This window comes from Panthera tigris, chromosome B4 (genome assembly GCF_018350195.1).
Source record: "Panthera tigris isolate Pti1 chromosome B4, P.tigris_Pti1_mat1.1, whole genome shotgun sequence".
Lineage (NCBI taxonomy): Eukaryota > Metazoa > Chordata > Mammalia > Carnivora > Felidae > Panthera > Panthera tigris.
Window position 1 is genome coordinate 59,481,232 of NC_056666.1, and position 26,857 is coordinate 59,508,088.

Sequence of the window (26,857 nt, forward strand, 5' to 3'; positions counted from 1 at the left end):
GGAACATTGTTTACCATAAAATAAATTTGTGTGATTTGGGAGGACAAATTTCAAATGTATATTTTTGATATATGTGCCAATTTTACAATTAATACAAAAAAGATAAAGTCAGTTGAAATATTTTAAAAATGTAAAAACCAGTCCAGGCAACATAACTATACAATCTTGCTGTAAAAGTACTTATATCAAATTCTGCCCAAAATATGTATGCAATATAGTAAATTTTAGTTCCTCAAGTCATTCTTCACTGCCGGCTGGCTTTGCCATTTTCTGTTGTCTCCATTCTGAAAAACAGAAGAGAAAAATGAGTTGCTAAAATAAAACATTCAATAATTGCCCATATTTTTTCTCCAACTTTCACACAAAATTAAACTGTTTATATATTCACAGGACAAAAGAACATCCGTCCTTTAGAAAAGGACTACAGTTAGGATTCTTCTGCTACTCTTATGTTCCTGGTTCCACAGACGGATGCACTGAAGCTTAGAGGAAGTAAGTCCCCTTCCCAAGGTTTCATTTCAAAGGCTACTTTTTTCATGATACCTCTTCAAACTTAAAGCTAAGGAAAAAAACCTCTACCATTTAGTCAAAAATGTACTTCCTTTTCCCCTTTTCTAGTAAAGAAACTCCTTTACCAATACATTTTCAAGAGGTCTTCCAAAAAGGATATTAAAATAATCAGACTTGAGACTTGTCCAATTAAAGTCAATATTCCTAATACTGTATTACTTAACAGGAAAGTTTTTCTCCCCCATTATTTTATACAGATTCAGTGTTGTATATCAAGTGTTCCCCAATTTTCCCTCTATGATGCTTACTGAGCAATGAAATGCTCTAAGGAATATATATTTTCAAGGTTATGATCAACGTAATCAAGTCTTTTATAAGAAGGAAGTAGATTTTTTCTCTTTAGAGGTAACACATATCAGCTCATTACATTAGTAATAAAAAAATCACTGAACACTACAAACAAGCAACGTTTATTACTTTTAACTTAAAGCAATTCACAAAACCAATTTCTACAATAAATAATACAAACCCATTTTCCTCTTTAAGATGTTGATATAATTCAGCTCTGTTATTAACAGAGTTCAAACGTCCAGCAAACTCCTGATGTTTTCTGGAATTGGCAGTATTGATTCTATTACTCCACAGGGATAATAAGGACACTGGCCCTGGTGTTACAGTGTGAAAGAAGAGGAAAAAGGTGTAATAATTCATTACCTCAAAATTTACAAATTAAAAAAAAAATGTATTTGAGAGAGAGAGAGAGACAAAGCATGAGCAGGGGAGGGGCAGAGAGAGAGGGAAACAGAAGGTCTGTAGTGGGCTCTGAACTGTCAGCACAGAGCCCGATGTGGGGCTTGAACCGATGAACCATGAGATCATGACCTGAGCCAAAGTCAGATGCTTAACTGACTGAGCCACTCAGGCGGCCCCCAAATTTACAAATTAAAAAATTTTACCTTTAATTTACCATCGCTAATTTTATATAATTAAAGCAATATAATCTTTTCCTTATTCTAAATGTTTACGGGTCCCCAAGACCAGCTACTAGTTTGGTGATTTGCTGGAAGGATTCAATTAACTAAGCCAAGTTACAGTCACAACCAAGAATCACGGCAGCAACACAATAAGGATACACAGCCAGATCAGTAAGAGCAAAAGATACACTAAGCAAAGGGCAAAAGAACCCACTTGCAGGCTTTCCATGCTCTCTCCCTAGAGTGAGGGGTAACCCCAAGTGCATACTCCCTCCAGCAGCAAACATGCAGCCATGGATATACAATATTTCTTCCAGGAAAGCCCATTTGAGACTCAGAGTCCTGGGTTTTTATTAAGAACTGGTCACGAATGCATCCTCTGCCAAACTACAATTACCAAAATTCCATACTCCTAGGTGGAAAGTAAGTGTTCACCTCAGATGTAAGACAAAATAACTTCATCATTTAGGGAATGTTTTAAAAGCCAAGTTGTCAGATGCCAAACAAGGGCCAAACTTGCAAGCAGGCTTTAAGATAACAGCTTCAAGCTTGCTATGTTATCTCTTCAGCACAGTATGAAAAGAGAAAGCACTGGCACAGCTAAAACAATTCTGAAAAGTAGAAAAAAGAAGACTTACTGCCTCATTTTAAGATTCTGCTTATAGTGATCATGACAGTATTGTATTGGCAAAACGACAGATACATAGATCAATGGAACATTAAAAAAACAAAAACGGGTGCCTGGGTGGCTCAGTCAGTTAAGCATCTGACTTCAGCTCAGGTTATGATCTCACAGTTCATGAGTTCAAGCCCCGCGTCAGGCTCTGTGCTGACAGCTCAGAGCCTGGTCCCTGCTTCAGATTCTGTGTCTCCCTCTATCTCTGCCCCTCCTCCTCCTCTCTCTCTCTCTTAAAAATAAAATTAAAACAATTAAAGCAAAAACAGAAATAGACTTCCACATATCAAATTAATTGATTTCTGATAAAGATACAAAGGCAATTCAATGAAGGAAAAACAGTCTTTTCAACAAATGCTGCCAGAACAATTGGGACACTGCATACACAAAAAAAAGGGAACACTGACTCATATCTTCTACCATATGGAAAAAATAAAAAAATGAACTCAAAATGGTTCATGGCCTAAATGTAAAATCTAAGTACAGAAGTTATAAAAGAATATGTAGGAAAAAACCTCTGTGAGTTTGGGCAATGCAAAGATTTCTTATAGATAACACCAAAAGTACAACCATATAAAAAGTTTTGATATATTGGACCTCATCAAAATTAGAAACTTCTGTTCTGCAAGTCACTGTTAGAAACACAAACCAGACTGGGAGAAAACATTTGCAAACCACATATCCAACAAAGCATTTATATCCAGAAAAAATAAAGAATTCTCAAAATCTAAGAAAAAAATTCTTAAACAGTCCAATTTAGATATAACTATGATACCTGAATGAACCTTCTAGTAGAAAAATATATACAGATGGAAAATAAGCGAATGAAAAAAATCTTACCATCATCAGTCATGAGGGAAATAGAAATTAAACCCACACTGAAAAACTACTTTATACCTGTCAGAGAAGAAAAAAATCCAGCAAGTACTGTTGGGGATACAGAACCACCAGAACTCTCACTAATTTCTGGTGCACAATAATCAGCCAGTTTGGAAAAATGAGATTCTAATAAAGCTAGTCACATACAATGGAATAAAAAAACTATTGACAAACACACAACACAGATGAATCGCAAATGCATTATGCTTTATCAAATAAGTCCACCTCAAAAGGCAGCATACTTTAAGATTTCACTTTAAATGGCATTCTGAAAAAGGCAAGATCATAGGAAGGAAAACACATCAACCATTATGAGGGATTGGGGACAAGGGAAGTATAGGGTGCTTACAAAGGAGCAGTACTAGAGAATCTCTGGGGGTGACAGAACGGTTTTATACCGTGACTGTGGTGCAATTGATATACAACTATATACATTGTCTAAATTCACAGAATTGCACACCAAAAAAAGTTAAAATTACTGCATACACATTTTCCAAAACTGAATGAACAAAAATACTTTTTCTCACTATAAAACTAATACATGTTCATTAGTTAAAATTTAGACAACAACATATAAAGGAGAAAATAAAATCATCCATAATACCACTGCTCTAACACCTATAAATATTCTAGTTTTTTTCAATGGCAATCTATATCAATAAAACTACACTTTGGTTTTTCTGCTATTGCGTTGTACAAAAAGCTGAACAGATTTTCATACAATCCAGAAAGCATGTTTGGAATAGCCCAACCTTATATGTAGAGTATGTATCAGGCACAAAATTCACTTTGGACAGTCCTGGGAAGTCATTTTCCAAAACAGATGAAACTGAAGTATATAATACAAGGCCTGTATAAGCTGCTGCTCAAAAGAGACATGGTTTCTGTTTGAAACCAAGTTGCTTTTCATCTGGGCCACTCTATATAGTGTTTCCAGTGTGTGAAGCATCAGGGATCTATTTAATTTAAAGTGACAAGCAAGTGTATGTGTGGATATGAACTTTTTTTTTTAAAACAAAATGGAAATAATGGTATATATGGTTTTGTAGCCTGTTTTTTTTTTTCTTTATGTCATTCATTCATTTATTCATTCAACAAATAATAATTGAACTTCTACTATGGGCCAGGACTGCATTGAGTGGTAGTGATATTAAGAGTAAATTTTTAAAAATCCCAGCATTGGGGCACTTGGCTAGCTTTATTGGTAGAGCATGAGCTTTTTTTTTTTTTTTTTTTTTTGAGAGAGAGATCATGAGCAGGGGAGGGGCAGACTGAGAGGTAGACACAGAATCCAAAGCAGGCTCTAGGCTCTGAGCTGTCAGCACAGATCCTGACGCAGGGCTCAAACCTACGAACCACGAGATTGTGACCTGAGCCAAAGTCAGAAGCTCAACCGACTGAGGCCACCCAGGTACCCCAGTAGAGCAGAGACTTTTGAGCTCGGGGTCATGAGTTCAAACTCCAGGCTGGATATGGAGCCTACTTAAAAAATAAAAAGCCCATCCTTTAAAATGTTTCCAATTAGTAGCTGAGGCAAGATGTCAATAAGCAATGTCAATGCAGGACTCTAAGTGCTACTCCAGTGTAATCCTGGGGTGCAATGGAAGCACCTAACTTAATTGTGAACAGAGATCAAGGAAGTCCTTCCTGAAAAAAGACTTGCTTAAGCTGAAATCTGAATGATACACTGGAATAAAGGGGGAAGAGGGAACATTAGCATTAGCAAGAGGAAACAGTGGGCATTTGTAGCAATAATTATTCCTGGGCTATATAAATTCTGCCCTATGGACACACCATCATTTAGTTATTTTCTTCCTAACAGTGTTTTGGTTGCTTGCAACTTTTTGCCACTAATAAATAATTTTTGGAGTTCTATTTTACAAGCAACATTAATGCATTGTTTAGATTAAACCTAAATTTCTCATCCTAATCAACAGTGGCATATTTTGGCCTATGAAAAATACAACAATTTATCAAGACATTTATTTACTTTCCAGGAACCCTGGCAAATGCTTGAAAGCAAATATGATAAGATCGCTCTTATCTCTGGCTCCAAAGAAATCAGTGAAAGGAGAATATTTTACATGTACCACTATATATACAGTATGTGTATATATATACACATACATACATACACACACATACACACACTGTCTCTCTCTCTCTCTCTCTCCCCCTCTCTCCCTCCCTCCCTCCAGAAGGAATATATAAAAACAAACAAGGCTTCTCTCTAGGATGAAATGCCAATAAGTGCAATATGGCCAGCCCCTGGGTCTTATTGCTTAGGAGAGGCATAGTGGCAAGAAACCAAACAATCCTTTTATCTATTTGTCATTTATCCTAAAAGGCCTAAATCTAGTTTATCTTCAAGACAACTAAAGCCTACAATGATTTCAGGAGCTCCCAAACCCAATTCACAGCTCTGCTACCCAAAATTCCTTCAAGAAGAAATGAAGCATTTCAGTCTATAAATAAGAGATAAAATGAAATGAAAACATTATGAGGTTTTTTTTTTTTACAGTGAAAATATTATTTATAATACCTTTACTGAAACTCACTGACACCACTTTATAGATGGGTAATGTAAGAGCTTTCCTTAAGTTCAGTAAGCAGTTTAGGGAAAAGAAATCTGTCTTCATTAAACCCAGCACACTTAGTATAGAGTCAGGAACATAAATGAATTCAAGTTTACAGAATTAAAATTTCTTAAAACACAGACTTTGTAGTGAAAGTGCTTATTTTCCACAGGCTTCATTAATGAAGGTATGACACTACTTTTCCATTAATGTCAAGAAATAAATTCACTGCCTGCATTTTCCAAGGCTGTAAACAGGACCTCCTCAAAAACATCCGGGAACAGTTAGTAGCTTTTCCTCATATAGGCAACAACATTAAATGACACCGCAGAAAACAGAACTAAACTGGAAAACTGTTTACAAACACAGCTACCCCCACAGCTCTACCCTACCTTTTGATTTTTCTACTGGTGGAGCTTCATCCATCTCCACAAGGGGCTTTTTGTTTGGAGGTTCTGGGGAATCGGGTGAATCTTTAATGATCTCAGCTTCAGCCAACTCTTCTTTTCCACGTTCCAAGATTCCTTTTAATCTGTTAGAGGGACACACAATAAAATCTAAAGTTTAAATTTTACTGGTTTTATTATTTTTTATATTTTTTTAATTTTTTAACGTTTATTCATTTTTTTTAAGAGACAAGAGAAAGAGCACAAGCAGGGGAGGGACAAGAGAGAGAGGGAGACACAGAATCTGAAGCAGGCTCCAGGCTCTGAACTGTCAGCACAGAACCCAATGCAGGGCTCGTACTCACGAACCACGAGATCATGACCTGAGCTGAAGTCGGATGCTTAACCGACTGAGCCACCCAGACAGATGCTCCATAGTTTAAATTTTTAGAACTCTAAATGGCTCTCAATAATTAGACTTTGTATATTGCTTTTAGTAAAAGATAGCTGCTCTCACAAAGTAAACCTAGAAACTAATGAAAATACAAATCTCAACCTAAAATCAGGTAAGAGAACTGACTGAATTAAACACAGATTTCCCTTTTCCTTCATCATCATAATTTAATAATTCAGTAATATAGTTGGCTGTAAAATATGAAAATGGGAGAAAATTTAAGAAGTTAAAATTAAAGAGGTCAGAAATGTGATCTTTGGAAGAAATGTCAGTTTTAATTTTTACAAATATGGACAAAATACTCTTCCAAATTACAAATAAGATTAAAAAATGTACTATTTGTGCCCTAATTTATGTGCTGTGGAAATGTATTTACATTCCACAAATTAAGAACTTAACTCCAAGCTCATTTTGAGTTTCATCAGAGAACAGAAACACTTTCAACATATATAAAGATTGGTGGTGTCTGAAAGAGAATATTTCCCCCCACTCTTCTTAAAGTGAGCTGATTCTGTTTCAGAAGTTCAGTAGCCCTAAGAAAGAAATGAACTTCTACTGTCAAAGAGAATAAAATGTTCTACTTATTTTTGGATGAAATGATAGGATTTCTAGAATTAGCTTCAAAATATTCCCATGTGGGAGGCATAGTGGTGGTGCTGGTGAGGTGAGTGGTTGTGGACAGATATGAAATGAGATCTGCCATGAACTGTTAAAAATAAATGAGTAGCTATTTGTTCTGTTACTGTATATGTTTGAAATTTTCCACAGTAAACTGTTTTGTTTCTAAGACCTTACTAACATTGCCATTATAATATTTACCTGGTTTTTTGCTGATTACTGGCAAAGAGGTAGAAGACAAAGCCAGCTGAAATGTTATGATTCTTTCATTTCGAAGACTTTCTTACTTTTTATGATATAATCGTACAAATCACAAACTAAGGAAAGAGTGTATTACTGAGGAAGGGTTTCAGAAGTAAGACTATGTTCTTCCTCTGTGCTCCCAAGGATATCCTGTGCCTATTTTTATAGCAGCTCTTCCACCCTTTGCTGTAACCCATGACCTACATGCCTGTCTCTAACACAACCACTGTATGTTCTTCCAGGGCAAGAATCTAATACCAAATGCCTGACACATCACAGGCACTCAGTATTTATTGAACAAATGAAACCATGTCTTTGATATTCATAACACATAAAGCAAATACTGATATCAAATATGGTATGTTATGATCTGCAGAAGTTCGTTAAAAAATTCAACACTACCTTTGCCCCTAAGAGCAAAAAAAACAAAAAACAAAAAAAAAATCCCTGTAATTCTTAAGCCCAGGATATTTCAGATTTTAAGAATGAAAAAATTATAGTTAGATAATGAAACAAATACACATTAAGTGAACTATTATTACATGAATGTTTGAATGTGCTACATGCAGCATGTGATGTGCCAAAAGGCACCACGGTCCTACATTATCAACAAGTCACCTCTCCGAATCTTGCCAAGATTTCTCCTGTTCATAATCTTTCACTGCTTTCTCTGATTTGTCCTCTTTGTCTTCTCTCTTTCTTCCTCGTTTCTTTCGTTCTTCTTCTTCTGGGGGTTTGCTTCTACATGCCATCAGACATTCCAACACTCTTTGATGTTTCTCTGAGTTGTTGATATGAGCTCTGACAAGGGTTTCTAACTCATTCCACATGATACGGTACTGTTCGTCTCTGAAGTAAAGATTGAAAATGACGTTTTTAGAAATACTCTTTAAATGATATTGAAGTATCACTTGCTACTGGTAAAATAAAATAAAAGGAATCATTAAACACAGACTCTTTCTTCTTAGACAGTGGTGTAATTCTAAGTTATAATGTATCCGATTCTATTTTAGATTTTATATCATTTCATCTCAATCATATACGTATGAACACTTATGTATACACACACACACACACACACACACATATATATATATATACCTTCAATCATATAAATTACAATATGAAATAAGTTAGCTTAAAAAACAGTCTGCATCAAGTAAATGTGATATATAGAGAAAGCAAGGGAAAAAAGCTACCTTTTAGGCCCTTTTCCTCTCGTACCAACTGTGGAAATAGGTAGAGGATCATTTTTTCTTTCCATATCAACTAAGTTGTATATTGTTTTTTGACAGTTTAACACATCTTCTTCTGTCAAAGATTCTTTCACAATAACACTGGCTAATGGAACTACCTGTTAGAATTTTTTTAAGAAATAAAAAGAAAATCTGTCTTGAAAAACAAATATCAAAGCATCTAGGGAGAACTTCAATTGATTTTAAACATCACCATAGTGAGATAACCTATATTCATCATTTCAATTTTCTATTACTAATTCTTTAACTGTAGCAAACTCATATATTTCATTCTTTGCTTGAGAAATGACTATCTGTAAAAAACATATAACTAATCAAAAAGAAAGGTTGAAAACTATTTAATACTTACCGCTTGCATGTTAAAAATGGTGGTTTGTGAAATAATCATAGGCCAGTAACGGGTGTGTTTTTCTAACTGATCTTTTGCTCGTTCCAAAGGGATCTCAAGACTTCCATCGATTTTATATCTGGGGTCTAGAAAAGGAGTTAATCTGTTTTCCCTCATAAATTCACCAAAATCCTAATGATAACCAAATAAAATAAAATTAGAAACTATTTTCTTATGTTTTAGTATGGATTACATGTAATAGTCTGTTGCCCTGATGCCTTCTCTCCTGTGATACGCAACAAAGTATTTTCTCTAACAGTTCCCTTACTAATTCTCCCCATCTTTTTGAACATGAAGTCTATCAGCCTTGCATTCATGGTTCTTTCTACTTTTTAAAAACCAAGAACACTCATTTTTCTTCACTTCTATAATTTAACTCTTTTATATCATCTACAGATAAAGGAAGGAGTTAATCATCTTAGGATACCAATGCTTATTTAAAAATTACCTTGACATAACATCAAAATGTTAACAGTGGTTATCTATGAATGATGGAATTATAGGTAATTTACAGCTATTGTTTTTGATTAAAAAAAGATATCTATATTCTCTAAATTTTCTGCAAAGAATACTTATTTTCTCCTTATTAAAAAAGATATAAAAATAATAAATAAAAGCCTAATCAAAAATAATTACCTATAGTCTATAACACTTCTGTGATTTACCAAGTACATTCCTATATATGAATCACATTTAATTTCCACCACCACCTCAAAGTAGACAACCATAAAGTACTAGATGTATAAAAGAGGAGGGGAACTGAAAAATTAAAATGAGAATAGGATTTCTACCCAAAATAGACACAATTTCTTTGTATATATCTTTAAATAACAAAAATTTAGTGTTATTTCAAAATAGCAATCCAAACATTGAACTGTTTTTATTTGCCATTAAGTTACCACAAGGTAAACTTCCACCTGAAATATTCAAGTCAATTTCCATTCTTTCCTATAATTCCAGGTGTCAATGCTACCCATATACTTCTCGATATACACTGAATACATAATGAAGACCACATAGTGATAAATAGTTCTTTTGAGCAAGTATTGCAGGAAAGTCACCTAATTAAAAATAATAAGTCATGAACTTCTCCAAACCCCATTTTGTCACAGAGCTTAGCATGTAATAAGCATTTAATAAATATTTGCTGAATGATGGCAGGCTCAAAACATAAAATTTATAAGTATTAGAATCTTACTGTGATCCGGTAGTCTGTAACTCTGCCTCCACATCCCTCACTAATTGAAGGTGGATCTTCTAGAATGGATCGAGAACTGCTAAGGACATGCAAAAAAATCTCTCCTCCATGGCTACTAAGCATATGACTAATGACTTTGGAACCTGACTTTCGTGGTTGCTCCAATAAAACAGAACGACCTGTCAAAAGCAAGATTACTCTATCAGTGATGAAGCTCATATAGGCTGTTATTTTTTTCCTCATTATTTATGTCTAGATTTTTCATTTTATTTATTAAACCTCATATTTTAGGCAGCATAGCTAATTCAGTATATCTGCATTTCAAGTCCTAAAAGTCTGAATTCTAGCCTTAGCTTTCTCTTGGTCACTCAAAGCTTACATAGTTGTACAGTTTTCCAAAGTAAGTATAGTGGTCTCTGGTACAATGTTTGGTTACATTCTTTATACATTACAAGTACATACAATCTTTCTCCTGGACATCAAGAAGAACAGTGAGACAACTGCTGGATAACTCTCTAGCTATCAAAGCTACACAACATTTGGGGGAGAAAGCAAAGTCTCAATGTACTTGCACAATACTTCCTTATCAGCACAGTTACCATAACTACTTTCTATTTCACATGACCAAAGGTTATTTAATCTACACGTTACACAGTCTTAAAATCAAATTTTGCTTAAATTTGACCCATCACATCAGTGGTTTCAAATCTAGTCAATCAGAAGAATCAACTGGAGAAGCTATTAAGAATTTAAATTTAGTAAATGGACTCCAATTTTTTTTTTTTTAATTTTCACACAAGGAAACCACAGACTTAAGAGTCATATAGGTAAGAATCATATGGCATAATACTGAAAATGCAATGTTTATTTATGATTAAGGTACAGTGTGCAAAAAGAGGTCTATATATACTTTGCAATTTAAAATTTAACAGGCCAGGGTAGTCTATATTATTCTACCAAAAAAATCAACTTAGACTCTAACAGCCAAATTTTAAAATTAAAAACACTTAAAAATATTTAAATAAAACTTTTTATGACAATATGGAAAACATAAAGTTATCTTATTTTTTTTAAACATTAATAAAATTGCTAAAAGGGTATTTACAATTAGGTAACTTTAGAAGAGTTTTCGAAGATAAAACAGTTTTAGGTTATCTTAAAAGAGCTTTCCAGAGTACAGATTTTCACATATCCTTACTAATAACTTCACTTGTAATATTTTCAGCCCAAACAATTAAATGTTGAAAATTACCATTTAGAAGAAAATTAGTAAGGCAGGAGGAAGGTCTGCTATTTACGTCTACAGGTGAAATTCGATAAGCGCCAGTGCAATAGTGTAATTCTGAAATGGGAGAAAACACTGATTTGAAAGAATATAAAGGAATTATTTCCACAATTAAAAGAGGGGGAAAAAATGTTCGTTGAGCCCCTAAAACAATGAAAAACATAAATTCAAAAATAAACTAATGATCCCTACATATACCCACTTTAAGAACCTCTTGATTTATCCTTTCCTTTTTCTTTTTTCCTTTCTTTTCTTCTTTTTTTAAGTTTATTTTGAGAGAGAGAGAGAGAGAGAGAGAGAGAGAGAGACACCATGAGTTAGGGAGGGAAAGAGAGCAAGGGGAGACAGAGAATCCCAAGCAGGCTCCGCACTGCCAGTGCAGAGTCCAATGAGGGGCTCGAACTCACAAACCATGAAACCACGACCTGAGCCGAAACCAAGAGTTGGACACTTCACCAACTGTGTCACCCAGGCACCCCTCTTTCAATTTCCTTAAAATACCTACCAATGTTATTTGTCCTGGGTGTGCACCACTTTAATGTTATCGTTTCTTTAAACGAGCCTTCTCTACTGCTGCCACCTATGTGAGTATCACCTTTAAAAATAAGCCAGAGAGACATTACAAAATAGATCACAAACTTCAAATCATTTACTTAAGTAAGACTTCCAAAACAGTTTAAACTCTGTAGGAGAAAACACCTCTGGGAGAACATCAATTCTATAAAGTATCCTAGAATAATACCAAAAGGAGTTTAGATATTAGCTCTGATTAAAACAAATATTCAATTATCTTCAAATTTCTCATTAATTTAATCATTTCAGTCACTGCACTGAAAGTCAACAGCAAAAATTTTTGTTTATTTTAATAATATACAACTGTTCTCCTCTGACACCATGAAATCATAATATGGTCAAATACTCAAAGAAAGTGTCAGGAATCTAAAATGAACTGAATCCTAATGAATTTATGAGGAGAACCATAAAATGAGGGATCTAGAAAAGAAATATAAAAAGATGTAACAATGAGCATGTTTTGCCTCAATGGAGTCTATAGTAAAACAGAGTGAACAGATGTTAAGAAAATAATAATGAACAAGTGAGGACTATAAAGTTGACAACGCTTTGAAGGAGATGTGTACAGTGCCATGAGCGTCTATACACAGAGATCTGACCTAATCTAAGACACCAGGGAAGGTTTCTTTGAGAAGTGAAAAAACTAGTTTCAGTTGTCAAAGGATAAGTAGAAATTAAAGAAATGAAGGAAAGAACATTTGAGCAAGGAAAAAACAGCAGATGTCAAGATACTGTGACAGGAAGGAGCATGAAGTTTCTGGCCTATGCACTGAAACAGGAGTACGTTGTGAGAGGAAAATGGAAAGGAGGACAGGCCAGGCAATGCAGGGACTGGTAAGACATTTAAACAGTTGGGTCTTTATCTAAAGGGTAACAAAAACAATAAAGGGTTTTAAGCTAAGGGAACATGGTCAGGATTAGCATTCTGAAAGCTATTCTAGCTCACAGGTCAAGAGGAGACACACCATTTTAAGGGGCTACTAAGGGATAGTAGGTAAGAAAATAATAGGCTGGATCAGGGAGATGGTAATGGCAGTAGAGATGCAGTTGTATGAATGTATTTGGGAGACACTTAATAGGTAAAATCAAGAAAATGTGATGATGGACTAGATATGAAGAATGATACAGAGATGTCTCAAAGATGACTGAGGTTTCTGCCTTAAACAACTGGGTAGACAATAGGGCCATTCACTAAGAGAGGGGACAGTAGAAGACCAGTTCAGGGGGCAGGGCTCCTAAGTTGTTCTGGGAATGTTGAGTTATAGGTGCCGGAGAGACATCTAGCAGATATAATTAGGCAGTAGGGGATACAGGTCTGCAGCTTACGGAAGCTATCTGAGCTAAAGCGTAAGCCTACTCATCAAAGTCCAGCTCTAATGTCATCTCTGTAAAGCTTGCCTAAGTCACGGAGGCATAATCACATGCAACCCTCGTGATCCCACAGCACCCTATTCATAGTGCTACTACAGCATTTACAAATGGTTCCCTTGTGTCACACAGACAACATGTCAATTACTATCTTAGAGAAATATTTTGCATCACAAAGGATATTCTTAACATTTTTTTGTTTTAAAGTATTTTAAAAGTTGGTATTAACTCAGTTAGTGATATAATTTCCACACATATTTTCAAAAACAAGTTCTTTACAGTCCTTTGTTAAACATTAATACATCTGTTTATCTTAATAGTTTTTTTCACATTACAAATTTGTATTAGATTAATTTCAAGATTTCTTATACACTGAACAAATGTTACGACTGGTTGATGGATACTAACTTCAAAAAAGATGTATAAAACATTATCAAAGTTAACCATTTAATTCTCTGATAGCATCAACTTACAGAGAAAACATTAGAAAGGATTTAATCAAATGTCAAAACTTAAAGGCAATTTCACTGAATTTTTTAGGAATGGATGGATTATTAGTTCATCTAATCCAGCATCTTTATTTTATTAAAGTGTGCAAACTCAAGTCTAGATACATACAGATCTTGCTAGCTGGTGGCAAAGCTTTAGCTAAAACTCTGATCTACTAACTCCAGAGCCTTCTCCCAAGTTATGCTAATAGAGTTGCAGAAATTATGATATTGGTGATGAGACCTACTGACTTGAATAATTTTTAGAAGAAAACAACAAATTTAGATTTCAGAACAACTGATCTTTATGCAGGCAAGTTGGAACTCTCTCACTCTTTCAAGTCAGTTCTTGTTCCTCTTGCTTTCCCAAGGTGGTTTGCTTGCAAAAGAGAAACTATGACATGACTGTACCGGCTATCTCAGTATTTGTTCCAGGAGGCTAGTGTTTCCCAAAGTAAATTCTACAGAACACTAGTTCCATGGCCATTAGTAGACAGTATTGTGGAATAAGTGTGGAAAGAGGTGGACTACAGCCAATCAGGTCTGTTTACTGACAAACTTCTGAAAGCTGTTAGTATGCTTTCATAGGTTAGATCTTACAGAATGAAACTTTTCAATGTCCTTTTCTTACCACTTTTCAGGAAATCCACATGTGCATCTTTGTGATGAAGTAGTTCCACATCATAATTGGCAGATGTATTAGCGTGTTGTTCTTCCTTAAAGTAAAATTTAAAATAATTTAGTTTTCAAAATAATGAAGTTATTATTCGTTTTGCTTTTTGCTTAAAGTGAGATAAAATATACCCAACAATAATTAGCTATAATATTGGGACAGTTTGCTCAGTAATCTATTTAAAGATGCAATAATTTTCCAATGCAATATGAACTCTATGAAACTACTAGCTATATAGAAGTAATAAAGTATTTAATGATTTTTCTTACATCAGAATTAACATAAATGACTCTTCCAGAATTTTAGAGTTTTTTTCTCTAAATGCATTGTCTTGCCAATACATTTTATAAATATAACTGAAGTAGCTTATACAAATTCAAAGTGAAATAGCTGTTTAAAGGAGGAAATAGCATCTTTAAATACCTACAGGAAATTAGCAACACCAGTTATATAAAATAGTAAATACAGACTAATAAACAAGTTTAGTAACTTGTTTTCACTAAATAGTAAATAAGAACTTCAGTAACATCAGTTTACAGGGAAAAGACAAAGATTGAAGAAAGGGTCACACAAGTCGCACACAAATATGATCAAATTTAAAAAACAAGGTATCTGTCACCCTCAGAGTATTTTTCTTGTACCTCATGAAATTATACATATTAAAATATATTATGCTATTTTACTTGATAATTTCTGCATCCAAACCATTCTATTAGATAAGGCTACAATTTCTATTAAAGAGCCAGCCATTTTATAAGGAGGAAATTAATAATGAATAGATTATACTTCTCATGAAATTCAGTGTTCGTCATATGATGGCAAAACAATGAAATTGGACTTAAAACTGTGCTTGTCCTAGACAACTTAATGATGACATAATGGAAATAAACAGGTACCAACAGATTCCTAAGAAAATCCATTAGTAAAATCATAAAACTTACATCTTTGGTTTTTCAGCTAGAGTATAATAAACTTTTTAAAAACTATGAGCTATTTTTTCTATAATCAGGCCTATTAGTTACAAACACCTTCATACTAGATGAGCAAGAACAAAAATACAGGAAATAAAAGATCCACTAGAATGCACAGAGTAAAATCTAATAACATAACCAGGAAAAGAATCACAGAAAAAATAATCATTTAAGATAGAGATTGTATTTTGATGAAAATAATGAGAACAAAATTAAAAACAAAAAGCTGATATATAGTACTCTTACAAGAAAGAAAACTACAGAATTTTGTTCTGTGATCCTTTTTGTTGCTTTTCACTATGTACTGACCTGGTCAAAGACACTGAATGTGGGCTAGCAAAACAGAAAATATGATATGGGGAGAAAAAGTTAAGGTCCAATCAAAATAAATAATACATGTCAAACAAATATTTAAAAAGCAAACCAGAACTTTCAAAATAGCAAGAAAAAGTACTGCCTACCTTCATTGGAATATTTGTAATAGTAGTTGAAGCCAAGTCAAAATGTTGCTGTACCAAAATATTTAACTTGGTAGCAAGATGCCGTCCTGCACGAACACTATGAACTTCACTGGTTAAAACAGGGGATAACTACCAAAAAAAAAAAATATATATGTATATGTATATATATATATACATACATATATATATATATATGTACATATGAAAAAAAAACCAACGTTAATACACTGTGACCTGGTGTCAAATATTTTAGTTCAGTCTATAAATATTAAATATTTTTAGTTTTTGGAATTTGGAAAAAGTAAAAAAAGCCCATCAATTAACTATGATTATTATTTTAGCAAGAAATGTTCATGTATTTATTCATTCAACAGACAGGTACTAAGCAGACCTTACTACATTGTATGCCAGAAACTACATGAGCTATTAGAGGATACAGCAGTAAACAGGCAAAGTCCTTTTCCTCTTGACACTCAGAGTGCAAGTCTTTGATTCAAATATTTATTTTAACTTACAATTTTTACTTCTATTTATCTATATGCAAAATGGATTTGAAAGGGCCCACAGAAATACTGTAGAAAATAAGTAATTTTATGGAGAGGAAAAACACCTGCAGATAAAACTGCTTATTATAAAGAATACGGGAACTGCCACAAACATATTTCATCACGAATAAAAGCGATCAGGCAGCCAAAAGTTACTTTATGGCAAGATAAAGTGTATATATACATATGTCTTATGTATAATATGTATACACTACCTATTATACCTATTATATCTATAATATCTGTTACAAATAAATGTTTAGTTATTACAAAGAAAGCCAACATACTGCCATGTTATCGAAAGAGGCAGAAAAAAGTTAACAGAAAAGGGGTTTACACTGGAAACCACCTAAAAACACAATGAAAGAGCTAAAGACCTAAAAATACCAGTTAGCTACAAAAAATTCAGACTAAGGTAATACTTCACCTGTTTATATTAACTAAGGCTAAGAGAAAAAACAGAACATAAGAACATACATGTTTAATTATATAAATACACACATCCATATTTCTAAACACAGACCACTGATGGGAGAATATTACATGATGCAAATCCATTTGAAAATCAACAGACCCATTTTTTCCTTTAAAATTGTTCAAATTTATTTAAAAAGTAAAAGCAAGATTAAAAATTAGCTTTAGCTTTTTATCCTCTGGATAGATAAAATTAATTTGTTATTAGAGTCTATTTTTGTTAAGAAGTGTATTACTCCTCTAATGAGGAAAAAAAGATTTTTATACAATAAAAAGTTATTAAAGCAAATGAAATCCATTACAGTAATTGAAATTTTAGCATCAATACACACTATGTATGGTTTTGCAACCCATTTAATTAAACTTCAATAGGCAAGCAAAACAGAAAACACTTTAAAATCTACAATTATAACATGAAGAACCCAACTAGGTGTTTTGCCACAGAGATGGCTTTGCGAACTCTAAATATCTTCTTGGCAGAAAATGTTGGCAATGTGATTATTTTTATGCTAACCCTTCTCAGCATTTATTATTAATAAATGACAATGATCTTTTCTTCCATTACTTCTGCACTTACCTCCTTTTTAGGACGATCAGACACAAGGCTGTCTTCACCAACTGCGTAAGTATGGATCAAGACCAGTTCACACTTCTGAATCTGCATGAGACTTAAAGAGAAACTTTTCACTTAGAATCTAAAAACACATAGTATGTAAAGAAACCAGGTAGGTAGACTATTAAGAGTTTAATATACTAAAACAGTGCATCTCTATAATCAGATACTACTGTTAACTAACACAAAAGCTAAATATTTAGAAAAACTGTACAATTGCTGTACTTGTATGGACATTTAGTAAATATATGAATTTAATTCAAATGCACATATGATACTTTCTTGTATGTTTGAAAAACAGAATAAAGGAAAATGTCTTATAATCAGGAAAATTTTCCATAGATAACTACCACAGAGAAAATGAATATATTACACATTTGTTTCCCTTTTTTTTTTTACTAATGATTTTTAAGGACAAAATCAGGCAATCCTAACCATTACCTATAAATGGTTATTTCTAAGAACATAGGATTTTCAATGCTAGAAGTCTTTTATTTTGAAAATGGTTTTAATTTTTGAAAAATTTTTATTTTGAAACTTCCAAACCTATAGAAAAGCTAAAGGAAAAGTACTATGCAATGAATACCCATACACCCTTAACCTAGATTCATTAACTGTTAGCTATTTTTGTTTTCCCTACATAAATATCAAATATACATTTTTTGACTAACTAGTAGAGCCAGTAGAGAATTAAAGGGAATACTACCAATTACTATTGAAATTATTGGAGTAATTATAATGAAATACATGACTATAAAATGGAATATGTATTTCACTGATGATTATACTCACTGATCTGAATTTGCAGCAAGCTTGTTATGCTCGTGAATTGTTTCCTGGACACAGTCCTCAAGCATTCGCACATGACTATCACTATGGCATAAAAAAGAACAAACTTAAATAAACAGTAAGAGAAAAAATTAAACACACTATTTAGCTGTAGTATCTTGTTATAGGCACTTAAAATTACTTCAGTGAGGACGGTCTTTAGTATGCTCATTCACAATACCAAACAGCCAGCTGAAAAACTAGTGAGAAAAAGTCAGATTAACCCATATGATGACAATCTAAACAGCTTTCACTGAAATGACTATTTAAGAACTGGATAAATACAGCTTCAGTATTAGGCCACCTGAGATATGCTTAACCGCTAACATGCTGTCCTGTTTTTTTAAGTAAAAACTGCAACAAGACATTAAAATTCCCTCAGTGAAAGAATTACTGTGATTAATGTCTCACCTTTTTGCATTAGTAATGCAAATTATTCGTCCTCTATTTCCAACACGTTCTGCATTTTCCATTAGTAGAGTACGAGCCTCATGTTGGTATTCTGTAATTTTACACAGGGTTTCCACTGCTGCAACGAGACCATGCAGAATGCTGCAGCATTCTGGATCTGCTCGTGGATTAGGAGGCCCAACAGCAGCTAATGCTGCCATTAGCTAAGTAAAAGGGAAAATAATTATGTTGACAAGAGTTATGTACAAGTCAGACAAAGACATCACAGGAAAACTACAGACCAGCGTACCTTAAAAATATGGACACAAATATCCTCAGCAAAATACTAGCAAACCAAATCCAGCAACATATGAAAAGAATTACACACCATGACAAAGTGGGACTTATCCCAGGAAAGCAAAGTTGACTTAACATCCAAAAATCAATTAATGTCAATACCAACACAATTTTTAAAAATCACACGGTCATCTCCATAAACACAGAAAAAGCATTTCACAAAATCCAAGACCCTTTTATGATAAAAATACTCAACAAACTACAAATAGAAGGAAACTCCTCAAGCAGAAAATAGCATCTAAGAAAACCTACAGATAACATCATGCTTCATAGTAAAGCCTGTACATGTTCTAAGATTAGGAACAGAAGAAGGATGTCCACTCTCATCACTTCTATTTCACACTGTATTGGTGGGTCTAGCCAGGGCAATTAAGAAAAAGAAATAGAAGGAGCCAGAAGTAAAATTATCTCTATATCACAGATGACATGATCTTGTATGTAGAAAGTCAAATGGAATCCACTAAAAAACTGTTAGAAATAATAAGTCCAGTAAGTTGCAGGATACATGATCAATACACAAAAACAAATTGTATTGCTACACACTTGCAATGGACAATCCGAAAATAAAGGAAACAATTCTAATATAATAGCATCAAAAAAATAAAATACTTTGGAATAAAATCAACAAAAGAAATGCAAATTTTATACTCTTGAGAACTACAAAACATCACTGAAAGAAATTAAAAGATCTAAATGACATAAAACATCCCATGTTCATGAGTTGGAAGACATAATATTGTTAAAATTGCAACATTACTCAAACTGAACTACAGAGTAAACATAATCTGTGTCACAATCCCAGCCGACTGCTTTGTAGAAATGGACAAGGTGGTTCTAAAATTCATATGGAATTGCAAGGAACTGAAAATGACCGAAACAATCTTGAAAAGGAACAAAATGGAAGGACTTTGCTTTGTATATGCATAAAGACACTCTGGAATGAGCCATGAAAAACTAATAGTGGTGGAGATAAATAGTGATGTGCTAGTTAGTACATCAGTTCCCCAAAGTGTGGGGAAAGCCCTCATCTGTAGTGTTTGCCAGTATCTATGGTTAAATAAAATACCCCCACCATGGGAGATGTCAAGATTCACTGAATGCAAAGTTGGTGTAAGCAGGGTCCAGCACGCTCATTGAGACAGGGGATGAGTTGGAAAGTTTTCCCGTTTACTAACACAAACATGTATGTGGAAGTGTACATATGTACATGTGTATGTATATGTATGTAAATTTTACTTCTAAACTATATAGGTATTACCTATTCATAAAAAGTAACCAGAAAAGAAAGAAAAAAGACTGTGTATAAATGACTATATAAAGTCTCTGGTACATAGGAGAAGCTCAATAAAAAGTAGCTTTATAGGGGAGGGATTCGGTGGTCCTGAAGAAAGTAGCAGAAAGCAAGTTTAACTTTTAAGGTCAGACAGAGATGGGTTAAAATTCTGGCTCTGCCTTTTAATACTGTGTGACCCTGGTCAATTCCTCCTAACCTAAAAGTGAAAATACTAATATAACCTGTCCCACATTAGTATAATACTTGCAAACTTGATTTAATTTAGCCAACAAAAATCAGACCCAAACTCCTGAAATCTGACAATTTTTGGTGATAAAATTTAAGATGTGTAGGATAGAGTTATGTGCCATAACAGAAAGAGCCCTGGACCCAGGTATAGAAGTCAAACAACATATAGCCCCTGTGGGCTCCATTCCTTCACCTGCACAATGAAGGAGTCGAAGCAAAAGACACCTAAAATCCTTCTAGCCCCCAAATTTGTCTTTGATCTATTCCACTTGTTACTCATGATTGTTGACAATAACTAGGGAAAGGTGTGACATGGATAACCAAAGCTAAACATTACATGTGTGAACACAGCCAAGATTATATATAATTTATACAACATGTCAACTATTTCATATAATCTTAAACACCAGTGAGCTGCTATACAGTTGCCTTCCGAACTAGACTGGAGTTTCCCCTTCTGTTCACGACTTAAAAACAATCAGTGTGACACAATGTGCCTTCACGTTCAGAAAGCAGAGAGAAGTAGCAATTCTCTTATCATTGGTATATGTGCCATTATGAGATGCACAACTTTTACTGCACTGCAGAGGTGCAGTAAGGAAAACCTATGCCAATTTGTACTGATTTTTTTTTCATACACAACAGAGAGACTTCAAGCTTCTTTCACAGTACCTCTTGAAAGAAGTAAAGCAAAACACATGCCATTTCAAAAAGAAAATGCAAGGAGAATGTACAGAATCCTTAATGTTACTTTTTCAAGTAAAAAAAAAAAAGAATAAAGAACATTCTGGAGTGATATAAATGCAAAGCCAAACCAATAAAAGCCTGCTGCTTGAGTGAGTTACCTCAAAAGAATAAAGGGTTAGATATGTTTACATACATGATGATACTAATCACAACATTTTAAGACCAAACACTGGGATAAACACATTTTCTTTAAAAATGTTCCGTTTAAAACACATTTACAACATGAGATTATCTCCACTGAAGACCATCCATTAACAAAAAATTTTAACATGAAATAATTCAAACAATGTATCCAAAAATTTCACTAATGCTGTCTCTCAGATACATCTTCATCAGTAAAGAAACCAGTAAACTGAAGTCTTCCATCCAACCAACAATAGCAAAGAACATAAGCTACCACAAACCCAATATCCTTAGACAAATAATGTTTAAGAAGCACCAGGACTATTAAGCAGCCAGCTAAAACTGGAGCAAAAGACTGCTCCAACAAGTTTTTCAAGACAAAAAAAACGCAGCTGTTACATTTCTGATACATTTATGATAAAAATATTGGGAAGTTTTGTAGAAACATGAGGAAAAGCAGCAACAGATATACATAAAATTGAGCAATTAAGAAGGAAATGATAAATTGTAAGAATAAACAAAGAGTCACACAAGAAAGGAAATAATATGTAAGACAAATCATTATGTTTTAGACCTTAAACTTATACAGTGCTATATGATACCTCAATAAAACCTAAAAAGAGAGAGAGAGAAAGGAAATAACCACATATACTACTTAGCTTAGCAGTAACACTTTATATAGATATTATAATGCAAGTATGCAATTTTGAATTAACAAAAATTCTGACATAACAACACTGAGAAAATGAAGGAACGGCAGAAGGGAGGTAGAGGGGCATGGGTGGCAGAGAATATAAAAGTTAATTCCTCCCTAACAATAATGATAAAAAAATAAAGTTTAAATTGAGAATTCTATCAATAGCAGTAAAAATTTGTTATTTTGAAATATGGAAGTAAATACTAGATGAGTTAGAGTTGAAAGTTTGCTTCTAGGAATTGGGGAAAGACTGAAATGAAGATAGCTGGCTTTCCTTTAGTAGTAGTTGTTTTAAAACTATGTGCAAATACTATAGTGATAAAAAAAAATCTTTTAAATCATCTTTCAAGAAAGTATTACCACATTCAGATAATTTTAAAAATGGCCACAGCTCAAAACCTAACCATACCTCCTGCAAATTTTGGTCTTCTTGAGTCCAAGAATTTAAAACATGTGCTCCAGAGTCACTCACAATGAAATTCACCTGATAGATTTCAAAGACAGAATTAGTATTCACATCCAATTCCACTGAAATCACATCATATTTAAAATAATATGCAGTTCCTAGAACTGGTTTGCTGATTCATTCATTCACTTTATAGTTCCAGAATGCCTAGTATCTGCCAGGTGCTATCCTCGGCACTGGGGATTTGGGAATACAGTGATGAATGAAAGTTGTATCACTCACAATGTGGGGAAAGTCAGGGGTTTGCGGGTAGTGGTAAGACAGAGGGCAGTATGGGAAGAATACAAACAAATAAATGCACAAGATTATTTCAGTGAGTGACAAACGTTATGAAAAAGAAATTGGTTAGCTACTTTAGGTTGGGTGGTCTATAGTGGCAATTGGGGGGAATCCAAAATGACCAAAAGAAAACAGCCATAAATAGAGCTGGGGATACAGAATTCCTGGTACAGCAAACGCAAAGGCCTCAAAAGGATGAAAAGGTCAGAACAGGCAAAGGGGTGGGGGGAAAGCTCAGAGAAATAAGCAGTAGCCATATCACAAAAGGCATTGAAAGTCAAAATAGTGCATTTGGACTTCAATGCAAACCAAAAAAATACTATCACAGAAGATGATAATGCTAGTAAGGATATATTAGGAAATACATAAAATGACGAATGTTCTTTTGGAGGAGGGTGAGATTCTTTCTTTCCTCTGGACTATATCATCTAATCCATGATCTTTTTTCCTACCATCCATGAAATACTAGTTTTGCACCCCTAATAAATGTGATAAGTAGCCTTCTCTCCTAAGCCTTACCTGACAGGGACATTTTACTAGCCACTTCAGTTACATTATCTCATTGAAATCTTACATCATAGGAAGTAGGTGTTATGCTTACATGGGAAGAACCAGACTTGGAGAAATTAAGCAATATGATCAAGGTCACACTGTGGTAGCTGATGAAGCCAGAATTTGAACCAAAGCCTGCACCCTAAATGACTAGTTATCCTCCCTTTAGTATTTTTTTACCCTACATAATGCACAATTTACTGAAGGACTAAAAACAACTTACATTTAATTTGGAATATATCTGAATATATAGATTCTCTATGTTCAGCCTTACTGTTACTGCCCTGCCTGTGCCAGTCTAAGAACTGGCTAGGTCCCAGCCTAGGCTGCTCCAAATGAGACAAAGCAAATCATCCACTTGTGGCTAACCAAATGACTCTCCCAAAATAAAATAGCTGAAATGATGAAACCTGAAGGTAATTTTCATATCTGGAATCTATCAATCTTCAATCTCTCTTCTTGTAGATAAAAACAAATTCCTCTTAGCATTCTTAAGAGCATTTCTTTCTAACAGCCAAATCCTGCAGCAGTTTAGTGTGCATTCACTAACACTATGAGCAGCCAGCCTGTTTAGGTTCAAATTCTGGTTCTGTGTCTAACTTAGCTGTGTGACTCAGGACAACTTTCCTGTCTTTAGCTCAGTTTCTACATCTCCAACATGGCAATAATAAACACGGCTGATATTCAGATCGTACACACCAACACAATCTGACGTTGCCCACAGCCCACATCCTTTCTGCTTAGGCCAGCAATAGCTCTCAATGGTCAGTGCCTGTTCTATTCGGGTTATTATATACTTCAAATATTGTCCCAGTAATTACAGTAGCTACCTTATAGGACTGTTGTGAGAATTAATGGAGTTAATAAATATGAAATACTTTGGATATGACTGGTATGTGTAAACGCACCATAACTGTTAGCTGTTATGATGGTTATTGGCCCCAATTAAACATACATAACATATTAACTGCAAAGAAGAGTTCTAAATACCACATTTTTAAAGTAGTAAACAGTTTCAAGTTAAATCTATAGTAAATTCTTATATTAAAAAATGTAACAGGCAGTTAAGTCCATCCCCCCAAATCATGATTTTTCTTGTACTTCACACTCACCAGCTTTTTGAAAGGAAATATATCATACATTATTCTACAATATTCCATGGAAGATTCTACTGAGCAAGTCCACAAGGATTTAGATATGGGGGCCAAAGGGATGATTCCTTGGGTCCTATTCTTCACCAGCATATCAAACTCGACATGCTGTCTGCATGATTCTGCCATGTAAGGGCAGTGATCTACAACAAATACTGTTTTATGAGATTCAGAAAAAATCTTCATTTTGTTTTAACCTGTAAGGGATAAAATATATTAGCCAAATGTCTTATACATGACATTTAATATCCTTAAATTGTTCCTAATTAGTGTCTTTTCCTCAAAAAGATTTGGTAGGGAACATGAATAATCAGTATTCAAAGAAATTTATCCAACAAGATTTAATGAGGTCATGACTAGAAAGTAGCTATCAATTTGAGGGATAAGCTACACCATATTAAGCTGTCACTCTACCAGTCACAGGCAAAATTACAGTCCATACAAAATTTTGCTTTTTGAATGAACTTAAAATTGTCAGGAAAAAATGCTTACAAATAACCGTGGTCGATTGCCTTCCATAATACCTAACATAACAAATGATAAATCCTCTTCAAATACACTTCTAATGATTCTTCCTAATTGACATCACACACAAACCCCCAAACTAACCCAAGTCAGTAGTTTTGGGCTTCCCTCCAAAAAGTCTCAAGACTTCTGAAAAAGGCTGAGGGGAGCCAGAATTAACAGGAAAGGGGAGTGACAGCAAAAGGAAAGCCCCAAATATAAAAAACATCTCCTAAGACAACCGCATATCGGGTCTTCGCATTAGGATAAAGACCCCAAATTCAAACTCTTCCCCCTTAGTATTTGAAATACCATGGTAATTTACCATGTAGAACAGAAAACTTAGTTGCTACCATTCACAGAGCTGGAGAGGAGAAACTTTTAAACTTTTTCTTATAAAAACTCCCTTGCTTCGCTAAATAAAACCTTATACTGAATAGACAATCCACATTCAAAAAGCACATGGTAAGCAAAGTGTTCATCAAACCGAACTGACTTTATACGATCTAGCTATTTTCTTCTGCTTTCAAACACATTTCCCCTTCATGCAAACTCTTCTTTGAGAAACCTAGTCACATTCTGCTGGAGAGTGGGGGGTTGAAAGTACAAGGTGAGTGAATAGGGAAGACCTCAGGATAGAGGTTTGCTTACTTTCGTGCCTGGTCCTGCAGTGAAAACGAACAGAGGCTATGGACCACAGCCTCTCTGGAAAAGGCTGCTGGCTGGGTGGGGAGGGTCAGCGCACAGTCAGGAGTGTCTGGTACCAAAGACAGGGAACTATGCTTTCCCCGCTCATCTCCTAGCACACCGGTCCTTCCCAGGCTTCCTAAATGCAAGAGCGCGCGCGCGTGCGCGTGAACACAAACACTCACACACTCTGACTCGCGCGTGCGCAAAGCCCTCTTCCACAGCCCCGCCAAGCTGCCCTTCCCCCTCGGTGGGCCAGACGCCCAGCTCGCAGAACAGGAAGAGGGCGGAGCCAAGAAAAAAATGCCTCCGACGCTCAAGATTTTCTACCGGCTAATTTTCCCAATAACCCATTGGGAAGATTGATCCGGGCGACCATAGAGCCTCCACAACAGCGAAGTACCAACCACAGCACCGCCTAAGCCAGCCACGCTCTCTTAACGCAAGGCCCTCCCACCAGGCCTCCACCCGGCCTCCCTTTCTCGGTTTCTCCACCCAGGCCGGCTTCCCCTGTCAAAACTCGCGACACTTTGCGAGAAGCCAAGCCAAAGCCTGAGTAGATTAATAGGGAGGGACGCAGAAGGGAACCGCCTCCACCTCTCGCGCATGTCTGCAAAGACCCGCAAATAAATCTCTGGCTTTGCCCCCACCGTAACGTGAGGAAGGAAATCTCGCGAGGTTTGGGTCCTCTGAGCGTGCAGGTCCGAGGCGGTCCGCGGAGGTTTACCTCCGGCCAGTGATGGGGCTGAGCTCCGCTGACCCCTCCAGCCGCCTCTCCACTGATGGTCTCTGCTGGGTCCTGAGTCTGCTCGCTGAAGAAGGTGAACAGACGAGTGGAGTCTCTTCCCTTGGGTGCGTAGGTCCTTGTTAGCAGAGGCTTTGAGTCCTAACGCCACTGTTGACGGCTGCGAGGGATTGAGACCAGAGTAAGTGGAATAAATCCAG

The 26,857-nt window shown here is 35.0% G+C and overlaps 2 protein-coding genes across 6 annotated transcripts in view; one reads left to right on the plus strand and one right to left on the minus strand.

Annotated features, from left to right (window-relative positions):
• Positions 1-26,655, minus strand: INTS13 (integrator complex subunit 13). 4 transcript variants are annotated; one of them, XM_042991997.1, is made up of 17 exons: positions 26,640-26,655; positions 24,683-24,918; positions 22,683-22,757; positions 18,849-19,051; positions 18,402-18,482; positions 17,574-17,664; positions 15,978-16,106; positions 14,504-14,588; positions 11,949-12,038; positions 11,411-11,500; positions 10,159-10,337; positions 8,922-9,092; positions 8,516-8,670; positions 7,935-8,165; positions 6,008-6,147; positions 1,040-1,175; positions 1-284 (listed from the first exon to the last, which is right to left on the minus strand). In XM_042991997.1, the coding sequence occupies exons 2-17, from the start codon at positions 24,905-24,907 to the stop codon at positions 245-247; spliced, it is 2,121 nt and encodes a 706-aa protein (XP_042847931.1). In that variant the 5' UTR covers positions 24,908-24,918; positions 26,640-26,655; the 3' UTR covers positions 1-244. The 4 variants fall into 4 exon arrangements, with proteins under 4 accessions (XP_042847931.1, XP_042847930.1, XP_007075690.2 ...); XM_042991996.1 differs by lacking the exon at positions 26,640-26,655 and adding an exon at positions 26,510-26,525; XM_007075628.3 differs by lacking the exon at positions 26,640-26,655 and adding an exon at positions 25,877-26,185.
• FGFR1OP2 (FGFR1 oncogene partner 2) overlaps positions 26,624-26,857 on the plus strand; it is a 34,730-nt gene continuing 34,496 nt past the window's right edge. Inside the window, exon 1 of one of the 2 annotated variants that reach the window (XM_007075629.3) lies at positions 26,624-26,838. The gene's annotated coding sequence lies outside the window, so the exon portion shown is untranslated. The remainder of the gene's footprint in view (positions 26,839-26,857) is intronic. The other variant, XM_007075631.3, reaches the window with a different exon arrangement.

Bases quoted from the DNA above. Each gene is read 5' to 3' on its own strand.
- INTS13 (XM_042991997.1), bottom strand. From the start codon at position 24,907: ATGAAGATTTTTTCTGAATCTCATAAAACAGTATTTGTTGTAGATCAC. The intron at 6,148-7,934 runs GTGACTTGTTGA...TCCCTCTAACAG, and splicing joins TCTTGGCAAGATTCGGAGAG to ATTAAAAGGAATCTTGGAAC. The intron at 285-1,039 runs GTTTGTATTATT...TCTGTTTTTCAG, and splicing joins CATCTTAAAGAGGAAAATGG to AATGGAGACAACAGAAAATG.